Here is a 26,628-nt window from a genome sequence, read left to right as displayed (position 1 = left end):
ATACTCTCAAGCAAATGCATTACTTTTCTGAACAGCTATCTTCCTGCAAAGAAAAACAGTAATTTACCCATCATTATTATCCAAAAGGCTAAAAAGTAAAGCAGCTTAAGTATATATAATGGGAACATGACCTTCAAATAATCAACCAAGATGAGATCAAGAACTTAAGGGACTGTGATCAGTGCTCGTGTACCTTCCTCATTTTCCCTACTGAAATGAAACGTGTTAAAGAGGAATTGAAAAGAAAACCTTAAGGTGGTATTTTGATACTGTAAATGGTATGGTCTAGTGAACACAGGTAATTGCCATATCAGAGCTTTTGGGGTTTTTTTCTTCAGTTTACATTTTTAATTTAAGCCTAAATGAAAATATCTAATAGCAACTTCAACTATCTCAAACACAGCTCATAAATCACAGCTTATTCATATTTTCAATTTCTAGGTCTCATTTCCTTTAAGTTTTCATCACACAGATATTAAACTTGGGGATTATCCTTTTCCCCCTAGCCTATTTTAAAAACACAATTTTAGCTGTTTCACATTATTAAGTCATTAACTTCTATATTTTGTATGCAGAGACTACCATTTTTTTCAAGGTATTTGAATTCTTAATTCTACAATACTTGCAGTCATTTACACACCAATATAATTTATATCAATATTCCCCAAAACAAGCAATACAGAGTTATACAGCGTTTCCCTCCTACATAATGTTACTCATGGGTGCTTCTGCAGAACCCAGGTTAAGCAGTATTGTTGTAATGATAGTCAGTAGAAATAGATGAACAGCTAAAAGGAAACAAATATTCAGCATTGCAGGCAATTCTCAATTTGCACATTTAGTTGTAAATTTGTTATTGCTCAAAACAGAACAAGTCACAATTGCCTCATCACATACAAACACTTTTTTATGATGCTCAAAACTCTTTAGTCATGCAAGCAATGCTCTTCTAATAGTACAATAACTTATGTTACTTTGAGAGTTGCCAGTAATATTATTTCTCATTATTTCAGACACTTATTTTTCCATTGAAAGCCTAACTCTGAGTTACACAATTACATGACAATCTGTTTTTCTTTCTAATAAAAAAGGTTCAAATTTCCATAGATGCAGACAAAAGGGAAGCAAAGTAGACCATGATACTTTGTATGTACTTCAGAAGAAACTATCAGCTTTGGTGAGTACAGTTCTGAGTATCTGAATGCTTAACAAATTAAGAAGGGATGTAAGTAGCTGCATATTTTACAGTTGCCCCCGAGCTCCCCTGCTGAACTACATATTTGACCCTCTGTCTTTTTTCCCTTTTCTTAAAAATAAAAGGAAATCAAACGACTGCCTCATCAGTGCCTTTCTTCACCCTCTCCCATTTCCAAAGGATCAGGTACACTGTTTACACAAAAGAAAAGTACACTGCTTTGGTCCTACCTTAGCACTCAGCTGAATCACAGTGGCATCACAAGATATTATCAGTGCTGATACTGTGTTTCCAATTAACTGTCTTGGATAATGAAACATCTACATCAGTTTGGTAATTCACAAGCTTCGCTAACCTGCTTCTCTTCCAATCATTTTTATTGATTTGTTATTATACAGAATATATAAGCAGGTTTTAGCACAAGATGGACTCTGCTAAGACAAATTATTTAACAGTTATAATTATTGATAGTGCAAATTTCCCCCTTGGAATGATTTACATCTCTTTCTTGCCTAGAACTGAGATGTCAAAGATCAGATTAAGATGCTGAAATATGACTGGTAACAACCAATTTCAGAACCTTAATGTAGCTTAGAAAAAAAAGAATATCCATTTATGTACTGAGGCATACTGCTTCAATTGTAAACACTGTATTAATCCTCTATGACACTTAACATTCACTCCATTATTTTCTTATGTCCACATAATTTTCTCTTTAACATATATACCTTACTTGCCCTTGAATACAAACTGCAAATCACTCAGTTTCTTGTGGGATAAAATTTTATCCTAGATATATTATACTAATACACAGTACAATTTCTGTCCTGGGAGAAACTGCCTGTACAGCTGCAGCAGACAAGCATCTGTGCTTCTGACTTCATCTAAGTGTGGAGCTCTGCATCTGGGCCAGCTACTGTGAACAACCCTTTGCATAACAGAAAGAAACCAACCGTTCCAAAGGGTGACTCACCCCCTCCTGATGATCTGACTGCATCCTGAAAAGGTACACGAGGTGACTAGCTGAAGTGCAGTCATGAGAAGTTATATAAAACTGGCACTAAAAAGCCCTAGAAACAGATGCCCCAGAATCAGTCTTCCATACTATCCCTCTTGCTTCCCAAAAAATCTACAGTAAGCTTCCAACATCTTCCACATTCTACAATACGCTGGTATTATGAAATTGACCCCTCCAGTTAAGGGTATGTCTTCGCATACACTCAAAGAAGGGTGAAGAAAAAATCCTCTTACAATGACAAGCCCACAAATTTGATGCCAAATGCAACATTTAACTTTGTTCACCTGAGGACATTTCCAAACGCCAACAAGTTTTAGCAGCAAGTCTCACAGTGAGAGACTACAGAGGTTGTCTCTCACTTACCTTCAAAAGTTCAGAGTAGATTCTCTCTCCTATGTATATAAACAACCTTGACAAACAGGTCAAATGCTTTAAAAACCTATTTGTATGTTTCAGACTAAGCAGATGTGGAAAAAAATGTATTTTACTTAAAAATCCTAACAAAACTCTTTCGAAGGAAATTGATAGAGATACAGTAAGTCACTATGAGCAATGCACTTAATTCATCACTAGAACAGATGTTTACATTTTACACCAAGATGCTATTTTTTTCTCACATGTATCTCTGTTCCTTTTTGTCTTTAAAAAAAAACTCTCTTACTGATCATTTTTAAGTTTTACTTTTATGACAATGTGATACCATACTCTCCCGAAGTAGGAAGCACTCCACTCTAAAATTCTACCATTGGCATATAATAATACAGAGCGTCCTGTGGTATCTACAGCACTGAAATTTTTCTCAAAAGGAGGACTGGTGAGGGGGGATGTCTAGTGGTTATTTTTATTATTTATATACAGGAAAGAGAAGAATTTTTCAATAACTTTCCATACAATCTTTATCTTTTTATATAAATTTATATTTTTATAATAGCTTTGTGCTACACTTTCCAGCTTCCCTTCATATTTTACTCTCTAGTAAAGTCAACCTAATCATTACTGTCTACTCCCAGCATCAGTCTACAGCCAAGGAAACAATCAGAAAAATTACAAAAATAAAGCTAAAGCAAATCACAGAAGCAAGCAGGTGAAGGTAAGGGACTATTAAAAGAAAATACCTTTTTAAATAATACTGAATAGGGACAGCAGACAACTCTTCATGTCCTACCATGTAAAAATATAGACAGATCTTAACTTACACAGAGGTAACTCCCTTTTTAGTAAAAGATGTATGTTCCCAAAACATATGCAGGAAAAAAAATCAGTACTTACTACAGGGGTTTTTGTGTCTGGGTCAAATTCTGTAGAATTTGCATCTGGAACAGAAGTTCAAAACAAACACAGTACATACCTGTTGTTCTACATGTACTACAAACTCGTAACTGTTTTGTGGCATTTTGGGGTTTGTCTGCATTTAAGCTACAATCTCACATGTTGAAATACATACTGCACCCTTTTGAAGCAACCACAGGAAACATATAGCCTGTTACACACACTACCTTTCCTACTTCCCAAAACTTTTTCCTTTCAGCTGTTGGTGGTAGAAATTCATCGGTGGTTTCCTGACTGACTGGATATCAAGCAAAAATGAATTCCAAATCAAATGTAAGAATAAATGCAGTTTATTATATTACAATATAGTACAGGAAAATAGCATGCAATATGATAAAAGGAAACAGTACTAGTTATTATGCACAATGTGATAAAAAACCAATAGGGGCAAAACATCGAATCATTACTGCAAACTGTTACAGAGACTACATCGCCAATTACCACCTTAACATCATCCAGGCCCACACTTTGGCTGGGAAGCCCCATTGCAGCCGGTGCCAGGAGTCTCTCAAAAAGTGGGAAAATTTCTATGTAGTGCATCCACCTGTAGGTGAGGCTTCTGGGCCAGTCCCAGAGCCTGCCCACCTTTATACTCAGTGAAAAACAAAAATAGTGTACATACTTAGTGTATGTAAACTTCTAAGTTTACACAAAGTGCAGGCGTGCACTGTCTCATGGTTCATAAGGTTCACACACGCCAGGGACATTGGCCAGAGTGTGGTGGAGTTACCATCATGACAGAAGTGCACACAGTATTTTTTGTCTGGATGGTCCTGCTCATATCTTGCTTGTTTAGGGGGCTCAGGACAAACACCACCTGCTCATTAAAGTTGTCCTTGCACTCCCTGAGCTCACTGTCCAAGTTAAATAATTCCTAATTAAGACAAAGACTTTTTCATAAGCAGTAATCAATTTAATAAATTTTCATCACAATCAGTGAACTAAATCTCTTCATACTACTATGGCTATGGCTACAGTTTGGCTACTGCAACTAATGAAAGCAAGTGAGAAGACCACTTCTCATTATCTGCTCCTCACCATCTGTACACTCCAGAAAGAGACTACAGGGGTGAACTACAAGCACACTTTCTCCTACACTTGTTAGATCAAGAAGCCGGTTTCAAGCAATCTGCATAATAAGAGTTCCTACTGCCTTGCACAGAAAGGTAGCACAGGGTGCTTAGCTGAAAATGATCATGTTGGAAGAGCTAAGTACCTAACAATCATAGGATCTATATAATAGTTCTAATAATAGATACATGTTGCACATTTAGAAAAAAATTTCTGCTAAGCAAATCAAATTCACACGAACATACTGAGCTCACCTTTCCAATTCAAACAGTTTCTTGCAAATTCCACAACTGCCAATTGCATTCCCAGGCAAACTCCTAGAAGAGAAAACAAAAACCTCAGAATTCAACAGCACAAAGAGAGGACTGACAAAGTACTCACTGTTCTGTCTTGACTGCTTCGAAATCTTGGTACCCAGTTGCATACATACAGACTTATAAAAAAGCTAAAACAAAAATGGATGCTCAGCATAAAACTCACTCTTCAAACTTGGCACACTGTAAATACACATGACACAATTATGTGCTTTAAGCCCTTTCAAAAAATTTTTTTTTCTTTCCGTAATTTTATCAATAATTACTGTAAAGACAAACAGAAGCTGAAAGTCTGGGTATATCCAGATTCAAATTTTGCTTTGGCAACTAGTCAAAGTAGTCACTTACAAAATTCTAAGAAATGTGGAGTAGGAACCAAAGTTTCAGAGGCACTTACACAAAACAGCACTTATGTTATAGGCCAGATGGCATCTTTAGACTTTTCCATAATAAAATACACCAGTAAATCAACAAAAATTATTTAATATAGCAAATGTGTACAAAGACACCTAAGTTTTCTGCACACTGATTAGTATCTATAAGATGCTAAGCAAAGATGGAGAACAAAGACTCCCCACTTAACGTGAATATAGCAAATAAAACCTTTGAAGTAGGGACAGTCTTCTCGTTCCTTCCTTATACACTAGATGTACTATGTGACTATGACCCTGACATTATTTACAAGACAAATACAACAGCACAAATACTTCCCTAAGACATGATCCTTCTATGGCAGGGATCCTCAAACTACGGCCCGCGGGCAGGATACGGCCCCCCAGGGTCCTCAGTCCGGCCCCCGGTATTTACAGACCCCCCCGCCGGGGGCTGGGGGGGGAAACCAAGCAGCCGCAGATGACGGCCTGCCACTGCATCCGCGCGCCGGCACCCTGGTTAAACAGTTTGAGGACCCGTGTTCTATAGTATATGTTTGTCTGGGGTTTTTTAAATCAAATCAATTAGCTTGCTATACACCTTCAAAACACAGTAATTTCTGACTCTAATGATCTTACCAAGAAAAGGCTTTTTCTTTGTTCTTGCCCAGGAGATAGCTTGGAGTTTGCCTTCTGTTCCCCTAATTCCAAACCCTCCTGGGACCAGAATGCCACTGTAATGACAGCCATATATAAAGAAACCAACATGTAGAATCAAGCCAGCAAAGGAAGCCCATACAAACTGAAGAAAGACTTCTGAAGTTATAACAATGCAAGCACAATGCACAAAAGGCATGTTTTGTATGACATGTATTCAGAATACACAGAATTTAACTCTAAATTTGGAGATTTGTCTCATCCATCCACCCCAATTCTCATCTGACCAACCTCATGCTTCAGAGTGAAGATCCCACTGCTTAAATACATATTACTTAAACTAGCTACACATTCACTACTCTAGGACCCTAACACCAAAACTTTATGCCTACTAAGTAATACTGAAGAAACAAAATGCATTTTGAAAACAAACAACATCCCATTACAAACACAGATTGAAATCCCAACAATGATTCTTAACACAGATATTTGCAGTGTCACCAGCATTTACTAAGCTTTTATCTAACTACCTTTCACGAAGATGCACGTTGAAAAGAAAAATCTTTGACAACTGACCTGCACTGTAAAGAAAGTCCAGCTATAAAAAAAACCACCACCCCTCAAAAAAGCCCAACCAAACATCTGCAACTTGTCTAAAGAGATTAAAGCAGAGTTTGAGCATATAAGTTGATAGTATAATTTTCTATATCTGAAGCTAGTCACCAACCACACACATCTATCCCTTTATGTAAGTAACAGAAGTTTGGATGCAGTGAGAAATGCTTTACTGAAGAATTTTTCATTACATGAAATAAATATCATGGTCTGAATTTGGGATACAGAATACCCAATGCCACTTACTCTGCTTTGCACAGTTTGTGCCATGCCTGGTGATATTTCACTGAGTTCTCCGCTTCTGTAGAACGTTCGAGTTCTGTTGAATCTATGTACTAATAAAGAAAAATACGCAATTAAATAGTCTTTTCTTCCACAGGAAGAGCAGCACACACTGTATAAGCAACTTTTCAATAGCATTACGTCAAACTATTAGTTTCAAGTGAATTTCCCAATAAAACTCTAAGAACTTTACTGAAGACCCAGTATTTGCTCTTGTTCCAGCAACCCATGTCCCCTTCTTTGCCCATAGCTCCAAAGTTCTGCATGCCTTCAGTCCTCATTTTGCTATCCTCCAGGTAAGCAGACTTCCTAGAATGTTTCATAACTGTGTACCCAGGTTTTCTTCCTGTGGAAATCAGGGCACCAGTCAAGGGGTGGTGCTGACCTTATCCTGACATCCAAATGAGATGTGGCCAGGGTGTTCACTTCCTTAGCTTTTGGGTGCCACAGTTTACCTCATCTTATCATAAGACTGGATAAACCTGCATTGTCTAGAGTGTGAGAAAGGCACTCCTGGGGACTGTTGTGAAAACATCAACTGTAGAGAGGGAGGCAGACCCATGATCGATGTCCTACTAGAAATACTGCATTAGAATCTCTACTGCATGGCTCCTGAGGTACCACTAGAGCAAGTGAGTGCAGTGGCTACGCACTGTACTGGGGACATAAAACGTCAGAGTTTGATTCTTGTTTTTTTCAGTCTTTTCCACAGAATAACATAATTAATAGCACCCCGCTCTAGAGTCCATCCCCCATGAAAACGAGATCACCTGAAATGACAGAACTTATCTGTGTGCAGACAAATGAAACCAACAGGAAGACTTCTGCAAATTTTCCAGATTGGATTGCCTTCTAGCAAACATTTTCTACTTTTTCCACACTCCAGAAGGCATCAAAAATACAACAGAAAAATAACTACTTACGAATGCTGTTATTCCATACTAGTAGAACACTATAGGATCAACTAAAAGTACACTTTACCATGCTAGGAGGTTGGAAAAAGAAACGAATTACAATTTAAGTTAATCATGGTTTCCTTGCCAAACATTTTGAGCCAGCACATTTAGCACTTCAAGTAGCATCAACATTTCATCATTCAGGCATGTGGATGCTAGGTTATGAGCTGGACGCCACACGCAATATTAAGCAGTTCATTCAGAACACAGGATTATACAGACAGCCTTTGGACAAAACCACTAAAAAGGAGGTTAGCACATGCAGGCAATTACAGTAAGAGCACTTGTCTGTTAAGATTTCAACACCACACTGGAGTTCCAGCCATCATCGATTCACATGCTTCTTAATGCAAAAGCCCCACCAAACTTAAGACCAGCTGCACACAAAGCTAACCATGCATTTTCAGACTTGGTACTTTTCACTTTTTTGCTAAAAGTAGAGTTATTTTACTTATCATAAAAACATCCCACTACGCAGCTGTTGGTAGAAAAGACTACAGTGACAGAATCACATAGACCAGAAAGGGCCTTTGGAGGTCTCTAGCCCAATCCCCTGCTCAAAGCAGGTCAAATTAGAGCAGGCTGCTCAGGGCCATTTCCAGACAAAATCTGAAAATCTCCAGAGATTATTTCTGGCTGTTCCCACTTTCTTTTTCTCCATGCACCCAGAAACAACTTTTTGGAGTGTTTCCTCCATAATCTTCCCAGGGAATGAGGCGAGGCTGACCACCTGCCATGTCCACAGATTGTCCTTTCTGCTTTTTTTGAGGACTGGTGCAACACTTCCCTTCTCTAGTCATAGAATCATAGAAGCATTTCAGTTGGAAAAGACCTTCAAGATCATTGAGTGCAACCATTAACGCAGCACTGCCAAGTCCACCACTAAACCACATCTACACATCTGTGAAATACCTCCAGGGATGGTGACTCACCCACCTCCCTGGGCAGCCTGTTCCAGTGCCTGACCACCCTTTCAGTGAATAAATTTTTTCCAATCTAATCTAAACCTCCAACGGTGCAACTTGAGGCTATTTCCTCTAGTCCTATCACTTGTTACTTGGGAAAAGAGACTGGCACCCACCTCACTACAACCTCCTTCTAAGTAGTTGTAGAGCGAGGTGGTCTCCCCTCTTTCCACCTTCAAATATAGTTTAAAGCTCTTTCAATGAGCCCTGCCAACTCCTGTGCAAAGACCCTTTTCCCCCTTTGAGACAGGTGTACTCCGCCTGTTGCCAGCGGGGCTGCTGCCGTGCAAACTGACCCAGGATCAAACAACACAAAATTCTGCCCGCGACACCAGGCTCGCAGCCAGGTGTGGATCTGCTGGCTCTTCCTGCGGCTTCCCTCATGGCTCCCTGCACCTGGAAGGATCCAGGAGAGCACTGCTCGTGCTCCTGATCCCTTAACCAGTCGTCCCAAGGCCCTGGAGTGTCCCTTGGTTGCCCTCGGACTTCTTGTTGCAACTTCATCGCTGCCTACCTGAAAAACCAGCAATGGGTAATAACCCGAGGGCCGTACCGGGGCGGGCAGCTTTCTCCTCACGTCTTTAACCCAGGCCCCAGGGAGGCAGCACCTTCCCTAAGGAGTGGGTCCGCTCTGCGTGTCAGGCCTTCTGTTCCCCTCAGGAGAGAGTCTCCTATGACAATGACCCATCTTTTTTTATGGAAGGTTTTGATACAGGGCATAGGCCGACTTAACCTTGGTAACACCTCTAAGCTAGACAAACCAACACCCTAATTATTGTCTGGTTCCACTTGCAGAGCCTCATCCCTGTTAGGCAAAGGCAGCTGGGAAGGCAGGGTAGTCACAGAGGTGACCTGCCTGCTGCGGCCATGTCCCAATTTCATCTGGAATAGACTGGTACAGTGCTGCGTTTTGGGTTTGGTGTGAGAACAATGGTTAATAAAGCATTGATGGTTTTAGTTGTTGCTAAGTAATGGTTACGTGAAGTCAAGGACCTTTCAGTTTCTCAGCCCCTGCCAGCCAGAGGGCTGGAGGGGCACAAGAAAGTGGGAGGGGACACAGCTGGGACAGCTGACCTGAACTAGGCAGAGGGGTATTCCATACCACAGAACATCATGCTCGTTACAGGGGGGAGCTGGCCCGGGCCTGCTGGTCACTGCTGGGGGACTGGCCGGGCATCAGTCAGCAGGTGGTGAGCAGTTGTATTGTGCATCACTTGGGGGTTATTTTTTCCCCCTCCCTTTGGCTTTTATTAGTCTCCCCTTTCTCTCTCCTTTTCATTACAATTGTTGGGGTTTTTTTGTTTGAGTTATTAAAGTGTTCTTCTCTCAACCCCCAAGTTTTACCTCTTTGCCCATTCTCTTCCCCATGCCTCTGGGGGGTGGGGGAGTGAGCGAGCAGCTGCCCAGTACTTAGCTGCCAGCTAGGGCTAAACCACAACAGCCGGGCAGGAGCTGGCCACCGCTGCCCCTGTCCCTTGAGTCACTGTGTTCAGCCAGGCAGAGAGAGGAGAGGGAATCGCCCTGTCTGCCTGTCGGGCCCGTCTCACGGAAGGCAGCATGCGATTCCAGCAGTCAGCCTCTCTCTCTCTCTCGCACTCCCCAATACTCCTTAACCTACTCACCTCCCCACACAGCTCTGCCATTAAGCAGAGTCGTCCCTCTGTCTGGGTAAACCTCCCACAGGAGCACTCACTGCCACCGTCTACCCAGTACTGGTACAAACCGGGCACAGCCTGCAGCCTGGCACCTGGGTGGCAGCGTGTACCCACCAGAGCTGTGTCTGGGCAGCTGCATCCATCGTGGTGGGTGCAAAGTTTAAGAGAGGCCATGGCTTTCTGCCAGGTGGATACCATTGCTCCCTGGTCAAGCTGGCAGGGCTTCAGCACCCACCCTGCTGCACGAACTGCCGCACCACACCTGGTTGTCATGCCCCTGGTCTCTGGTGCTCTCAGGGGCTTCTTCTATAGGTAGGGGTGGGCTCAGCCAAGTCCCACCACGTGGTGTAAGCTGGGGTCTCCCTGTAGCTCCCTCTGCTCCCCCAGAGGTTCCTCTGGTTCAGGAAACCACCCTGCACACAATGCTGGAGCGCTCTGCTACAGATCCTGCCAGCAGCAGAGCCGAGGTGCTCACCTTGGGGGAAGTTCTCTCAGTTGCCAGTTGCCATGACCCTTCAAAGCTAATGGGAGAGTAGCATGACAATGACACCAGCCAGCTCCCTCAGCACTCTGGGATGCATTCTGTCTGGTCCCATGGACTTGCACATGTCCAGCTGGTGTGAGGTCTTCCCAACTATATGTGTATGTATATTGTGGAACAAAACTTATGCTGGAGGAAAGCTTATCTATTTCCTACAAATACAGTGATTTTACTTTTTTACTTCCACAATACATCTTTCACTTTCTCTTCAAGAAAAGGGGACAGCTTAAGCCTTAAAACATAAGCTATTTCTTCCCTAAGCCTAGTTTCTGGTAGAGTTTTTGATTTGGGTGGGTTTTTTGTATTTTCCATGATATCTACCAACTGGCTTCTTAGTGACACGAACATATAACATTTACTTGAATTCTGCTTAGTCCTTATAATTCCAGAGATGCTTTTCAGTGGTGAACGTTATGCGTAAGTTCCTTACTATGTAAAAAATATTTCCTCTTATTAAACACGAAGTTATTTTCTTTTCTGGAGTGGCTCCCTAGCTGTATTACATGATAGGTAGCAAGCAGTTCTCTGTCTCTATACTATTCAACGTTCAGGATACTTTACAGAGGACAAGTAGAAGGACACTAAGATAAGCAGTTTCTGGAGATTTTTTCCTTTTCTCTTAATAGGAAGGGCCTCTTCCCCCTCCCCAGAAAATAAACCAACCCACTTGTCTCAGTAAAGAAGTCCTACAGAAAAAATAGTTCAGATTTGCTTTTGTTTGTGCATCTCTGCATCCCTCCCCTTACTTGAAAAGGTTCTGGGATGACATCAACAATGAGAAGCAAAAGATGGAAGGATTTGCAGCCGATTGATGTGCCTGACAAGCAGCACACTGATACTGTGAAAGAACAACAGGATGATTTCAGAGCTCGCAACAGCACAAGCCACAGTGAAGTGAAAAGTAAATTCTATATCATCACAAGTTGCTGCAACTACTTCACCATCTGATTAACAGTCCATCAGAACCAAGCAGTGATGGGAGGGTACAAAACATAATCGGTTGTCTTGGTACAGGGCTAGTCACCTTCTCCACCAAGTCACTGAAAAGAAAACACCTCGGGTGATACGTTCCTGGTGAGTTCTCCAAGCATACAGAAGTATGTTGCCAGGTTTCTGATATGAGAAACTCTTTCTTTAGTACTCGGTGTTCATGGTTTAGGGCACTTCTCCCCAAAAGACTCTGGAACTATCACTGTAAACAGGACTCCCATGTATTCATTACTCTGTGCTTCATTAAAGTACATACGCAACCCCATTTGTTGTAGGTGCTCTCATAGCTTCCTTCTGGGGTACATGGACAGAGACAACAGAATAGCCTTTGGCCTTCTGCCTTTAGCAACCCGTTAAGCCATCCTGGATATTAATGACCTCCATTGTCAAAAAGTGGTTACCTTCCAGTAAGAAACTTTCTAGAGCCAAGTGGAAACATCCTGCTTTCCTTGCACGAACAACCATGAATAGCTTTTGACCACCCTGAAACTTTCACTCTTAATGTCTTCTAGTTTTTATGCCATGAAAAAGGGAATGATTAACAAAGGTCACAGGGTTCAGGAATTTTCAGCAGTTACCGAAGTGCATACACACACAAACCTGCTTCCATCAGAGACAGGCAGAGACCAAAACCTACTGAGTGCAATACAGCCTTCAACGGCCCACTGTGATCAGTTTATCTCTTATCATTTAATGACTCACTATAAAGTAGCGTGTCATTGGTGACACTTTGCAACCATTTATTACTATTTTGCTACTGCAAGTTGCTAAAATGTCCTCTGTACCCATTAAGTGAAAATAATACACACTTCCACGCTGCTTCTCTGCCCCAGACTTGTCAACCCTAGCAACAAAACTCAGCAATGGAAACTAATAGTTCCACCAGTGAGAAAGCTGATAACAGTTTTTCCCTGTGTAGTTCAACTTTGTATTATCATTAAAATGAGACAAATTAGATACCTAAATAGTCCTTTATTTGAGGAACTACTATCTTGAAGAAACTAAGTTTATGTCTCAATTCTGGTATCATCAGAATTCTGAAGATATAATGAATGGCCCTCAGAATATTAACTGAAATGAAGAGCAACAGCTCCTGGAACCCAATTTTGAAAAAGAAACTAAACAGCTTTCCAATTTACCCACCTTCTCCTGTCTTTAAGCTAATCTCATTAACATGATAAACAGTCTCATGAGAACAAGTGAAAACTACCTTTGACAGTAAATATAAATTTGCAGGTAAAGTCTGCTTTTTCATCAGATCCAGTCCAGGGTAATTGCAGTGTTGATTTTAGGTAAGTTTATTTCCAAATAAAATAATCAAATCTGTAAACACTTCTTAAAAAAAAAAAAAAAAGAGAGAGAGATGTTTGGCCAGTCTGTATTCACCTGCACGATCCATTTTCTAATTTCCACATGAATTTAAACTGCCTCACATGATGGGAACTAGTAGAGCACATACAAAGTATTCCTGAAAACAAAATCCAGAAATATCCTCACCATTAAATCCAGTTTGTGATTAATTGCCAGCGCAGAGTGTTCCAGAGCCTTGAAAACAGATGCATAGCAATCACTTAGTTTTGTGTACTTGCCAACGAGAGCTATGGAACACACCTTCAGCAGTCTTTCGTACCTGACAAAAACAAGTTTTTCAGTTGTTACACCAATTTTCACAGAGAAAACATTTTAACAGTGTTTTCTTTTTCTTTAACTTCACAAAACATCATCTAAAAATCTCAAAACTGATGAAGTTTTTAAACCAGACCATTCACAGGTGCTGATCAGCAGCATGCTACTGACCCCAGCCCAGCAGCTAAAAACCTAACTTGAACTAGAACACTTCTAGAAAAAGCAGCAGGAGTTAGAATACCTGTCAGCCATTTTCTTCCATTTCATTAGAAGATCACTTGGTTGGTCATCAATAGGTAAATTTAACCTCTGTTTAAAATACTTAATGATGCCTTGCTCCTCCAACAGGATTGGTACTCGGTAAGTGGAAGAAACATCATGGATAAATATCACCTAACAAAAACAAGCATAACATAAAACTTATCTAAAAAAATTTCATTGAAAACATACATTCTATTTTTTATATACTACATGTGCTGTCCTGGTGGACACCAAGTTGAATATGAGTCAACCAACAGTATCATGGATTGCATTAGGAGAAGTGTTGCCAGTAGGTCAAGAGTGGCAATCCTTCCCCTCCACCCAGCACTGGTGAGGCCACATCTGGAGTACTGGGTCCAGTTCTGGGCTCCCCAGTAAAAGAGAGACATGGACATAAAGGAAAGAGTTCATGGCCCAAAGTCCCATAAAGGTGATTAAGGGAGTGGAACACCTCTCCTAAGAGGAAAGGCTGAGCAAGCTGGGACTGCTCAGCCTGGAAAAGAAAAGGCTTGGGGGTTGGGGGTGGAAAATCTCCTCTCAGGTATTTCCGTACATTGATAAGGATGCAAAGAAGATAGTGCCCAGCTCTCTTCAGTGGTGCCCTGTAACAGGACAAGAGGCAATGAGCACAAACAGAAACACAGAAGGTTCCCTCTGAACATGTAGAAACACTTTTTCACTGTGAGAGTGACCAAGCCCTGGCACACATTGCCCAAGGTTGTTGTGGAGTCTCCATCCTTGGAGATAGTCAAAAGCTGTTTGAATAATGGTCCTGGGCAACTGGCTGCAGGTGGCCCTGCTTGAGCAGGGGAGTTGGACCTCCCTTCCAATCTCAACTACTCAGTGATTCTACAACAGCAAATAAACGGGAAAGGTGTACTGAAAAGACTGATTCCCTTGAGATTGTAAACCACTGATCTAGACACAAAATAACCGTAGCTTCTTCTCTAATGGCATTGCACATAGCTCCAGGAAAAAGCCTGATGATGCATCTAATTCTTCAGTTCACAAGAAACCGAGGATTATTCTAGGGATTACATTGACATGTGACCAGTGAGATCTAGAAGTGATTCATTAATTTTAAGACATACAGGGGAAATTAAGAATGGCTTTGCAGAATTCTGACGAATACAGTTATGAAAAGTAAAAAAAAAAAAAAAAAAAAAAAGGATAAAGAAAAAAATAAGGCTGCTACATACAATGGCACCTAGCAGCACCCCAGTTCAGTCCACTGGATCTAACTACCAGGGACACACCTATACTACACATTCCAGTGCAGTGGATGGACATCTGAGCTAGTCAGAACAGCGCAAGAAGAGTGCAGCACTCTGCCTGGGATCATACACTCAGCTTCTCATGAAAGCTGTGACTGGTACAACTACTCAGCTTCTACCCTAAAAGGCAGAACTTTGGGGAAAAACAACAGTGCCATGAAGACAGGTCCCTCCCTGCCAGGGAGCTCTTATGGAAGTGCAGTTACACATGGGACTCTTGGTCCAGGTAGACTGGTGGTGTAACTGCAGTTGGAATCTGAGTATGTATATGCTTACATAAAAAGCACACACCATTTCTGTTCGATTAAACTGCCAGTTGCTTCTCTCTGGCTGGAGAACCAGAAAGGCATTTCTGAAGGATCTTCCAGATGCTAACTCAAGGATCTTGTCTTCCAGAGACAGTAAGATGAAAGGGGCCAGGTGGGGGGGGAGGGTGGCGGGGGGAGGAGGGAGTAATGGCCACACTGCCCTCTCTGTCCTTATCTGGACTTATACTCAGAAAAAGCTTTTTCTTACACACATGCAGAGAGAGAAGTCAACACTGATACATATTTGAAATCTATTATCCCTTTAATATTATCCATTACATAGAAAAGTCAAATGCTCTCACATGCAAAAATATTTAAGAGTATTTGATTTACCAAAATAACTATTTGAACACCAGTTAATCACAAACTATTAAGGCCAAAATCATCACACTTTAATTATAAAGGGATATATAACTACACAGTAGAGTTTTAAGCATGTTAAAGGACATGAATAACCTATTACATATTATCACAGTAAGAGTGTTCATCATGTGGCTGTGATGACTTATGGACATAAGCAAAACCCCTAGCTTTAACCACATTTTGTTCATCCATTACTATGTTTATAATAATAATAAATAACAATAATAATAATAATAAAATAATGATGAATAAAATATTAATGTACTGACCTGCTCAGGCTCCACATGGCAAAACATGGAAATCTTTTCCTTCACTGCCATTTCTATAGGTTTTGCACTTCTGCAAACAATCTGTCATAACAGAAGGAAAATCTTAAATATTTACTAGGCAAACCAATAGAATATCCTCAATACCGTTCATGGATAAATCTCCTTTGGAAGCACAGCACAAACAAACGTGCCTTTTTTTCCTTGTCCCCTCTTTTGGAGTTCTACAATATATCATAGCTCACAAAGATCTGCTGCCAAGGCAGAAGTGAATCAGTCATCTGCCCATACTGACTCACTTTTATTAATCTTTCTTTGGCATTTTCTGTAAACCTGCTTCCTCATGTTCTCCTTTCTTGTAGCTACTATTGGATACTGTTTGAAGATAAAATTCATAGACTTTGACAGTATAAGCACATGATTAAACCCACTTTGAAATCTATCATCCATCTGGCTGAGACAAATTTAAAGTTAATGCAGTCACAGAAATCAAAAAGATCAGAATCAGCATGAAAATATAAAAGTACAGTAACAGTGGCAGAGATGCATCTCAAAGAAATATAATACAAAGAGGAGGAACATTTCAAGTGAATAGGCAAGTGTATAATCAGTTTTCAAAATGCTGTAAACACAGTCCATTATATCTGCAGATACAGCGTATTCATTAAGCACTTAGCACAGCCCATGGAGAATAGAAAGGCTCCTTTTACATCAACAGCTGAGACTGGCCCAGCATGCTACCTCAGGGAAGCCTGGGACAGACAGTGGGGTATCAGGTATTAAGAACAGGTCTAGCCAAGTTTAGATCAGGCAGCCTGGCAGCACAGTTTATAAAGGACGCCCTCCTGACTGCTGTTATAGGAGCTTCCCCATGTACTGTCTTGGCCTTGGGCTCCTGCCCAAGAGAACAACCATTTAAAGATTTCTTGAAGCAGTACCCAAGCAACTTTGTAACAGCGCCAAGAGGCTGCGCTCAGAGTGTAATCTCTATGTTTTAGTGGTCAACAGCAGGCATTTGAAAAAAACCCATATATATATATACTGGCTTCTGGCAGTCCTGGAACTGCCCCAGACAAGAACTCAAGATGTGAGAAAGTGACTAGATTAGTCGGTTCTCTTTTTACTACATACACAATTAACAGGCTTTTAAAAATGAATGTGGGGGCCCAGGGAAGGGGGTAGGCAGCAGGGCACGTGTCAGGCACTGGCAATTATCTTAAGGGCCTTCCAAATTTAGGCCCTGAAGCTTGGAATATACAGCAACATTGCATTAAGTCTTTCCGTCCACAAGCTGATTACAGTTACCAGGTCACAACAATCTGAAGCTACCTAACACATTCTTCACATATCCCATTTATAAAGGCATTGGTTTTGTAGTTATAAACATCCTTTTTGATAAATGTAAAAAAAAAAAAGTTTAAAAAAAGTCAGAAAGAAGCACAACACAAAATTTAGTTATGTGACTATCCTTTTAAGAATAACTTTTCCTTTTTGAGGATATAACTATTATACAGAAGCTGTGACTATTCTTCTACTTTTTCATTTCTGAGAAAGGCTAAGAAGCTTTTTCTGCCAGTGGACTTTATGGGAATGGAAAGTGCTCAACAACTTCCAGAATCAAGTAAGAAAAATATTCTTTGACTTAACAAGCAGCCTCACACCAAAGAGCAAAAATGTCCTTTTCTGTTCCTGAAGCAGACCTGAAAACAGAGTGTGTCTACAGCAGCACCAGCTTCCTAAGCTCAGGAAGATACAAGCATAAGTTTGAATTGGGGCTGTACTGGCATCTGAAGCTGTGCTGCCCTGGTTTCACTGCTATCAACGCTTGACCAAGCAGATTAACATCAACGGCAGCCAGGTATCACAACAGGGAGCTGCAATCTGCTCATGTGCTCCCAAGTATCAGGGAGGCAAACACTGCGTCCAGAGAATACGCACATACCATTACTAGAGCACTGGGGAGAAAGAACAGGAGAAGTTGAGCATTTGTCATCATTTGCCAACCAGCATGAGGCAAAACTTGTTGGCTTTATGTTCACTATAGTATGTGGTGCAAGAAGGAGTTGAGAGCAGTCCAGCAGAGAAGGACTTGAAAGTTCTGGTGGAATAAAAGCTCAACATGACCCAGCACTGTAGCAAGCATAGCCAGCAGGTCAAGGGGGGTGATTCTGCCCCTCTGCTCCACTCTGGTGAGACCCCACCTGCAGTGCTGTGTTCAGCTCTGGGGTCCTCAGCACAGCAAAGACATGGACCTGTTGGAGCAGGTCCTAAGGAGGCCACAAAAACAATCAGAGGGCTGGAGCAGCTCTCCTGTGAAGAAAGACTGAGGGAGTTGGGGTTTGTTCAGACTGGAGAAGAGAAGGCTCCAGGCAGACTTTATCATGGCCTTTCAGTACTTAAAGGGGCTTTATAAAAAAGATGGAGAAAAACTTTTTAGTAAGGCCTGTTGTGATAGGACAAGGTGTAATAGTTTTGAAGTAAAAGAAGGTAGATTCAGACTAGATGTAAGGGGAGGAAATTTTTTACCAGGAGGGTGGTGAAACACTGGAGCAGGTTGCCCAGAGAGGTGGTAGATGCCCCAGGCCCTGGGAACATTCAAGGTCAGGCTGGATGGGGCTCTAAGCATCCTGATCTAGTTGAAGATGTCCCTGTTTGTTGCAGAGGGGTTGGGCTGGATGACCTTTAAAGGTTCCTTCCAACCCAAACTATTCTATGATTCCACGAAAGAAACTGAGGAACCTTCCTTGGAAGATTCATCCACGTTTCATATTTCCAAGCAGGAATATTTTTAAAGGTACTTCAAAGGTAGGACTGCTTCTTCTCAATCATGCATAAAGAAATTTGTGACAATGTTAGAATCTAAAAGCATTCTAGGTTTTCCCACAAATTGAACTGAAACTTTATTTTTAGCAGCGCAGAATGATTTTTATGTAAAGATCCGTTTAGAAGAACACCACAGCTACAGAACATATTGCAAGGAGTTAGCTGAATTCTGTTGACTTAAGAATGAATTTGAGTATTTTGATTTCCTGGGGCTTTAATGGAGCAGTGCAGCATGTATTTTGCATTTCTTCTAAAATTCTTGTTGCTCATGGGGGACTAAGGCTTACTCTTTGAACACAGGTTATGCAAGGACACTTCTAGATGTCCCATAAATAAAAATCTGTATTTATTGACTCACCAAATCTGGAGACAAGCCTAGACCCCTCAGAGCTCGAACACTGTTCTGTGTTGGTTTTGTCTTCTGCTCGCCAGTGGCATTAGGCTGGAAAGACATATTTTGAAAGCTCAAATAGCAATTAACATCTACTAACAGAACAGTTACAGGTTAAAAGAGAAAAGTTACTGCAAGTAATAATACTTGCAGGAAGTAAACACTGAAACAGAGCCATAATATGCCAGAAACAGAAATAGTACCACTGTTACTATGTATGCAAGAAATTCTGTCAAAAAACCACATGGCCCTAATTCAGGTCAGGTTTATTTTAGGATTTTGGGGCTGGTGGTTTTTTTTTTTTTTTGGTTTGGAGGTTTTTTCTACCCTTAGAGAAGAAGTTTCAATATAATTGACTCAGGTAGAAAAATAGTATTCTAAAAGTTGCATTTTGCTAATACATAGAGAATGTCCAACATAACACAAAGCCTTCAGTGACTGTCCTTGGAAATAATCAGATGTAGTAAATAATTCTGTTCTCAAATACACAGAATCAATCCTACCGATTGCTGATCAATCCCCTAATCCATAGCTGCAGTGGTTAATAATTCTCTTTTTATTTGTACAAGGTGCAATCGTATCATCATTGCCAACCTTTGCTTATGAAAATCTCCCCAGTGAATACTTACCTCTTAAAACAGTAAGAAAACCTATTTGTAAAGTAAAACACAGATTTCAAATGGAAACATGCTTTCATCCCTGCACAAAAAGTTGTAGTGGTCTTGACTGGAAGACCATTGTACATTGAAGAGTTGATGGTCCTCATCAGAGATCACCTGAGAAAGCCCAGGCCTGTGCGGCACAAATCTCTTGGCCACAGGACAAACTCAGCCAGCTGGTTGTAACAGAGGTGCCTGGAGGCAGCTCCCACCCAGCACCCCCAATCACATCAGCTGCCTGGCCTTGCCTTTATCTAGGGATGCAGCAAGAAGTTCTGTTGAGAACATCCTTTCTGTTTGACAGTAAAAAATGACACAGTTGTTTCCTTGTAAGAAAATGATCTATTAGCTCAAATGATCGAAAGGGGAGAATCTCTTCTAAAGACGTGGTCTGCCCAGCATGCTGCACATCAGGACCATTCAATGCTACTCCACCTGAGGTTCCCATACCTAAAGCAATGTAAGGTCATTTATACTGGGTTTTCTGTAAGTGTTTGCTCTAACAAATTTAATTTTAAACAATACCTAGAGAGTCTGAGTGCCTTTCTTACAGGGTTCATAATGTACCAGCACCTTCACATAAAAAGCAAAACTATATTTACCACTCTAGATATATTAGTGTTGATAACAGAGGTTTTTTAGTAACTTAGAACATTAAAACAGATTTTTACATCAATACAAGTAATTATCAAGGCTTATATTTACCACCACGTGGGGTAAATCTTCCCGCATGAAAGGGTTAGTGGGGGAAGTAAACAAATCTAAAGCCCAATACAGAGCAAAATCTATTTCATTAACTTTAATAACTTACCTGTGGTACTAGACTAACATGTATATTACAGAAGTTCTCCCTTTTTGCTTTGAACTGAAACTGTCTAAATGCTTCAACAAATGGCATTCCTTCAATATCTCCAATGGTTCCACCCAGCTGAAAAAGAAAGCCTGGATATGTCAGAGTGGCAGAAAGCAAAAACAAAAGGGAAAACAAAAAAGTCTACCTCTTAGAGACTCAACAGCTTTTCTGAAATTCTTATCTTAAAAAAAACCCTGACAATTGAAACTTGCAGGCATACTCTGCAAAGAACCCTCACCTATTCTGCACATTTTACGCCCTGTGGAAAACAAAATAATTTTCCAGTTTTGTTATATTCACTTTGCACCAAACACATAAGCTTCCCACGGGAAGATATGTGTTGCTACTGCATAACACATGCTTTCATGCTGCCTTCAAAGTGGTGAACAAGTAACCAACAGTTAAGCTGATATAAAGGTTTTTGTACAGAAAAACTCTATTTTCCTGCCTGTAACAGTTGTGACCAAAAAGATACAGGCATCTAACAATATTATCACAGGTTTCCAACATCAATAAACGTCATATGGACAATAGGAAATAGTATTTACAATTATAAATGACTTGAAATACTTATTACCAAACCAAAACCCAAAACAAAGTCCATCACAAAACTTATTTGTAAGACAGAAGTTAGGTGTCTTTCAATGACAGAGCTGTAGTAGACTAAGCACCGAATAAAGCAGTGTTTAGCACATAGTCTTTTGTAGTTGTATTTCAGAATGATCTTTCTGTGCCACCAAGTGGCTTTTGACAAAATTGCATACTTGTGTTCACCCAGTACCAGAAAAACTTCTGAAAACTACATTTTTACATGACACACATATTCAGTTTAACGGCTTCAGGATTTTGTCATGAAAAAACATTACAATTATTCTTAGTCCTAAAGAAAAATATTTTTGTCAGGCTGGAGCTGTAGCAAGAAAAAAACCCAAACTCCTCCAAAAACACCCCCACACCTTACATGGAGGTGTAAGAGAAAATTAAGCTTGAAGTTAAAGGACTGATAAGCCCATCACTTATTAATGTCCTTGTGCAACTTCTATATTTAATATTTTTACAGTTGTTTTAATTTAAATGTTTGACTCTTACAGCACACATGATAAAAAAAATCTACAGCTATATCAATAAGTCTGTTTTAATCCAGGCAAATTCTTCTGCATAAGAAATATTAAGCAATCTGCAGCCTAGATCACAAAGTTTATCACACTACTGATTATGGTGGTCACTTCTGGCATTAAATCTATGTCATGTTCTGTCAAATTCTCGGCTACAATCTTTTCCTGTATTTTCCACTGTAACAGCAATACTAGCAGTTACTGACTGCCTTTCCTCCAGTTGTCTCAATGCCCTACTGAGGATGAGTAAAACTCATTGTTTTCATTCTGCAGAACATCAGCAGGTTAAGTGATTAACAAAGTTACCTACAAAGATCTTAAAAATAGCACCAGAAAGTGGGAAACTAACTTACACAGTGTTTAGATATATTCCTTTAAACATAACCACAAGGAACAAGATGAACATTTGAAGTCATATGAAAAGCTAGAATGTTATAGGCCCTCCTACTGACCATAGGAGATTTCAAGCAGTACACAAGTTTTCTTCAAGTCTGTAGCTTGGAATATATGCTTCATATTACAGTAATTGGCTGTATTAATAAACCCTACAGCAGCTCAGTTTCAGCAGTATTCTAGAAGGGATTTAGCCAAGTAAACAGAAGCTGTAGGGATAAAACCACACCTATCATTCTCAGAACAAACCAAAGAATATAAAACTTCTGTCTTTGCATTGCTACTCTCCATAAAACTTCAATCTGACCTTTTTACAGTAAGTAGCAAAGAGAAAGCAAGCTAGTTCTTTGCAGTCACTGCAGATACATATCCTAAAAGGTTCCATACTTGCCTCAATTACACAAATTTGTGGCTCTTTTCTGTCATCATCCACCGGAACTTTTGCCTGATTCATTACCCATTCCTGAACTGCATCAGTGATGTGTGGAACAACTACAAGACAAAAACAAAAGTGGCAAGCATATCTTACTTTAGGCCCATATACCAGTTTTTGCATGCAAAAGGAGGAATATGAGCAGAAAGTCAAAACAGAACTACTAGCTCCTTTTTCTATTCCTCCTTTACTTGAAGCCAGAAGCCCAGCGTTATGGGAATATGCCCATATCTCTTGGGAAGGAGAAAGGAATAAGGTGACACAGCCAGGAGCTGATCACTCTTTTGTGAAGACTGAATGGAATAGTATCCTACAGAATTAAAAATATCACCTTGAACAGTTTTTCCCAGGTAATCACCATGTCTTTCTTTATTAATTACATGCTGATATATCTTTCCAGTGGTGATGTTGTTATCTTTATAGAGACTGATGTCCAAAAATCTCTCATAATTTCCTAAGTCTAAGTCAACTTCCCCACCATCATTCAATACAAAAACTTCACCTGAAAAAAATTAAGTGAAAAGACAGAAAAGCAATAAAACAATCAGAAATTATTAAGCACACAGCAAGAATACCACAAACTTATCTTAGAACTGAAGAAATGTTTTTTAAAATGACATATTACAACAACATATCGATAAAGCACACGCTGCAACTCAATCTGCATTGTCATTCTGTGTGACAATATCAGTCATTACTTTCACATTAAGTATCTATCCCTCAATCATGTATAGTTTTGCAAATAAATTTAAGTTATACTGCCAAAATATTTAACCAACTTAAATTTATTTAACCAGCATTTCAACAGCATGCTACAATCCTTGATTAGAAGAAAACAATCTCCAGAAATCATAAATCAGCAACAAATAAAATATTAATTTACATGTGGGAGCCAAAACCTGTGCTTTTATAAGCATGAGTTAGTACACATGTTCAAAGTGTTCCACTATAAATTCTTGTTGTTTGGATCTATTTTAATGATTAGGGCTTGGATCAGGAGTAAAGTTATGATGCTTCTTCAAACATGACCATTGTTTCTTATTCAGTTGTTTCATCTTGTATATTTGGTTCACTATGTCCCCAGCTAGGGTTACTTCTGACCCTGAAAAATCTAATTAAAATATTCTTCAGGTTCAGACCTTTCTTAGACCTCTAAAGAGTCTCTACTAAAGTTGCTAGATCTTGAGGTAAAGCTGGAAAGCTCTTCAGAAAAAACATAAAATATTTTGCTATGACCCAATGAATTATAGGACTAATGCACAAAAGAAAAAAAAAAAAAAAAAAAAGAAGCAATTCTCCTGAAGGAACAGTGTGGTCTACAGAAATATGTATCCCGCCAAGATACAACACTCCATTTCAAAGAACAGTTTAAACAAAACCACCACAATATGTACAACACAGTGGAAGATTTATGCCTGACCCTGTGAGGCCTGAGTACCTCCTCTGTACTAAGAGATCATTTAAGCCAACAGACAAGAGTGGAACCAATATCTCTCATAAACACGCCTTGGACATATTATTAAAAAAACAAACTCTTTAGTTAACTGGAAATCACTAAATTAATCACATTTCTGCCAAACCATTAACAAAAGAGGCTTGCTATTACCCAGTAAGGCAATGTTTCTTAACAATCAATGAGAAACTCTTAAGTGAACAGAGAAGAAAACAAAAAATAATCATTTGGGAATTACATGCCATAGTGTCGCCTCTCCTCTGTACCTGATCCAGGGGAGGAATATATCCTCACAATCTTAAGTCATCACATGAGTCTTACCATCCAAGGAAGACAGAACTTTCCCAGTCAACTGCCTTATTAGCACCAGATGCACACCTGAAAGTGCAGGGCTACTGGATTGGGGAAACTTGGCTTGTTGAGAAAGGTCTTAAAGTGCTGTGCTCTTCCTCCACTTAAAAAGCAAAGTGATCTTTTTTCAGTTCAGGAGATAAACACATTCATCTCTATATCCAAGAGTTTTGGTCTAGACTAAAAGCAAGCCGACAAAATCTGACAAGTAAAAAGAATTTGAAATGTCTACTGGCTGAAGGTACTTTGGAACTCTGAAAGCCATGCTTTTTTAATAAATGTATGAGTAACAAGCCTGACAGCTGAAGGAACATTCAACATTATAAACACGTCAGACTGTCTTACAGCTCATCAGCAATGCAGTCAATACAACCAACGTGGCTTAGAGAACTAACCAACAAAACTAAGTATCTAGTTTAAAATGGTATCATTAGTTGGCTCTCTAAGCTTCACTGATGGTTTTGACTAGATGCTCATTGACTAAAATGAGCACTTAATCTAACTCACGTGAAGACACACTAGAAAGCACTGACACCTGACATCCAGATAACAGCATACATTCACTAACTATCGAGGACTTCAGTTTCAAATAAATTTTATAGTACTATTCCAATTTTTATTTTTTTAAATAAAGTTGAACTGAAGATAGCAGTAACTGAACAAGGTCTACAGCTAGGATTTTCCCAACAAAGTGGTATTTTAAGCATCTACTCATATAAGTGTCTTCAACAAACAAGCTTCTCCTCTCTTTACTTAAAAGCAGGCAATGCCCTTAAGAACGCATAGTAAGGAAAACATACAAAAATAGATTGCAAAATAGATTGCAAAATAGATCATAAAATGACTAATAACTACCATACTATTGGATTTATAAAAAAAACCCAAAAAAAACAACCCAACCAAAACACCACAGTACTGTGAACAAAAATATTTATGCAAAAAGGAACAGCACTGCCCTTCATACCATGTTCATATGGTGAAAAGGTTCCAGCATCTATGTTTATGTAAGGATCAATTTTGATTGCAGTGACACGTAGACCACATGATTTCAGGATGGTGCCAATGCTGCTTGCAATGATTCCTTTGCCGATGCCTGAGATGACACCACCAGTTACCAGGATGTACTTCATTGGCAAATCAGCACAAGCACACAGATACCAAGCTGGAAACCTAAAATGACAAAAGACATACATCTGACAAATGTAAAATCACGTCAGGGAAGAACAGCTTCAGTATGCAAAGAATCTAAGTTTAAATAACCTTCAGAAACTCGCAAAAAAATTACCATTTTTTAATCTGGAGTAGGATTCATCTCTCCCTGTTTATACACCAATACATAAGTACCTAATCCCCACAGACAGTGGAAAAACAGATGCCGTTTTGACATACTGCCCTGTATACCTGAGGCAGAGTTCATACAACATATTCCTCCCCCATGACGGAAAAAGCCAACTAACTTTCAGAACTGTAAATTAGGCAAGATGGATCTCACCCTGGATTCTGTCTAAATTAAAGTGGTTAATAATTTCACATGTAAATGTTTTAAGTTTCAGATTTAGAGAAACACCTTAGAGCACTCATTACTATCACGCATTCAGAACAGCAACCCTGGACAGAGTACCTCTGAGATCCCTGCCATGGCCAACCTGCCAGTCTCTGCTACCCTGTCTAGACTGCAAAATAAATGATTCTTCGCAAAACTATGAGCACTCACAAACACTATACCGTGAAGATAGAAACATGATAATTAATGCATATTATGGTGCTGAAGCCTTGATAAGATACAACACCGTATTTCACAGTGCTCTACAACACTACTAGCAGAAGCAAAAACAACTATTCAGACACAGAAACTTCCTCTCTTAAAAATTCGGTTCTTTATAAGAAGTCCAGATAATTAAAACTGAAAAAAAAAGGACATGCTATGAACTAAAAGATCCAAATACCATACTAGGTAAATCGTATGATTGGGGGGAAGGGGGGATAATCTAATAGATGCTAACATGTCTCTGCCACCTTGCACTGTGTATGAGTACGAATGGTAAGGGAACCAGAATCACTAAAAAAAGATTATGAGACCACCCCATACAAATTCAGATA

General features: G+C 39.8%; 1 protein-coding gene across 2 annotated transcripts in view; it reads right to left on the bottom strand.

Moving 5' to 3' along the window:
- CTPS2 (CTP synthase 2) overlaps positions 1 to 26,628 on the bottom strand; it is a 74,033-nt gene that overhangs the window by 45,768 nt on the left and 1,637 nt on the right. For both annotated transcript variants that reach the window (XM_055701123.1, XM_055701122.1), the window contains exons 2-13: positions 25,493 to 25,698; positions 23,056 to 23,226; positions 22,683 to 22,783; positions 20,742 to 20,858; positions 19,239 to 19,322; positions 16,061 to 16,141; positions 13,827 to 13,978; positions 13,457 to 13,589; positions 6,817 to 6,905; positions 5,938 to 6,032; positions 4,868 to 4,930; positions 3,483 to 3,526 (exon numbers count right to left, since the gene is read on the bottom strand). In XM_055701123.1, the coding sequence (XP_055557098.1) occupies positions 3,483 to 3,526; positions 4,868 to 4,930; positions 5,938 to 6,032; positions 6,817 to 6,905; positions 13,457 to 13,589; positions 13,827 to 13,978; positions 16,061 to 16,141; positions 19,239 to 19,322; positions 20,742 to 20,858; positions 22,683 to 22,783; positions 23,056 to 23,226; positions 25,493 to 25,658 (1,296 nt within the window). In that variant the 5' untranslated portion in view covers positions 25,659 to 25,698. The remainder of the gene's footprint in view (positions 1 to 3,482; positions 3,527 to 4,867; positions 4,931 to 5,937; positions 6,033 to 6,816; positions 6,906 to 13,456; positions 13,590 to 13,826; positions 13,979 to 16,060; positions 16,142 to 19,238; positions 19,323 to 20,741; positions 20,859 to 22,682; positions 22,784 to 23,055; positions 23,227 to 25,492; positions 25,699 to 26,628) is intronic.

Source organism: Falco cherrug, chromosome 2, assembly GCF_023634085.1.
Source record: "Falco cherrug isolate bFalChe1 chromosome 2, bFalChe1.pri, whole genome shotgun sequence".
Lineage (NCBI taxonomy): Eukaryota > Metazoa > Chordata > Aves > Falconiformes > Falconidae > Falco > Falco cherrug.
This window is presented reverse-complemented; position numbering and strand designations above follow the sequence as displayed.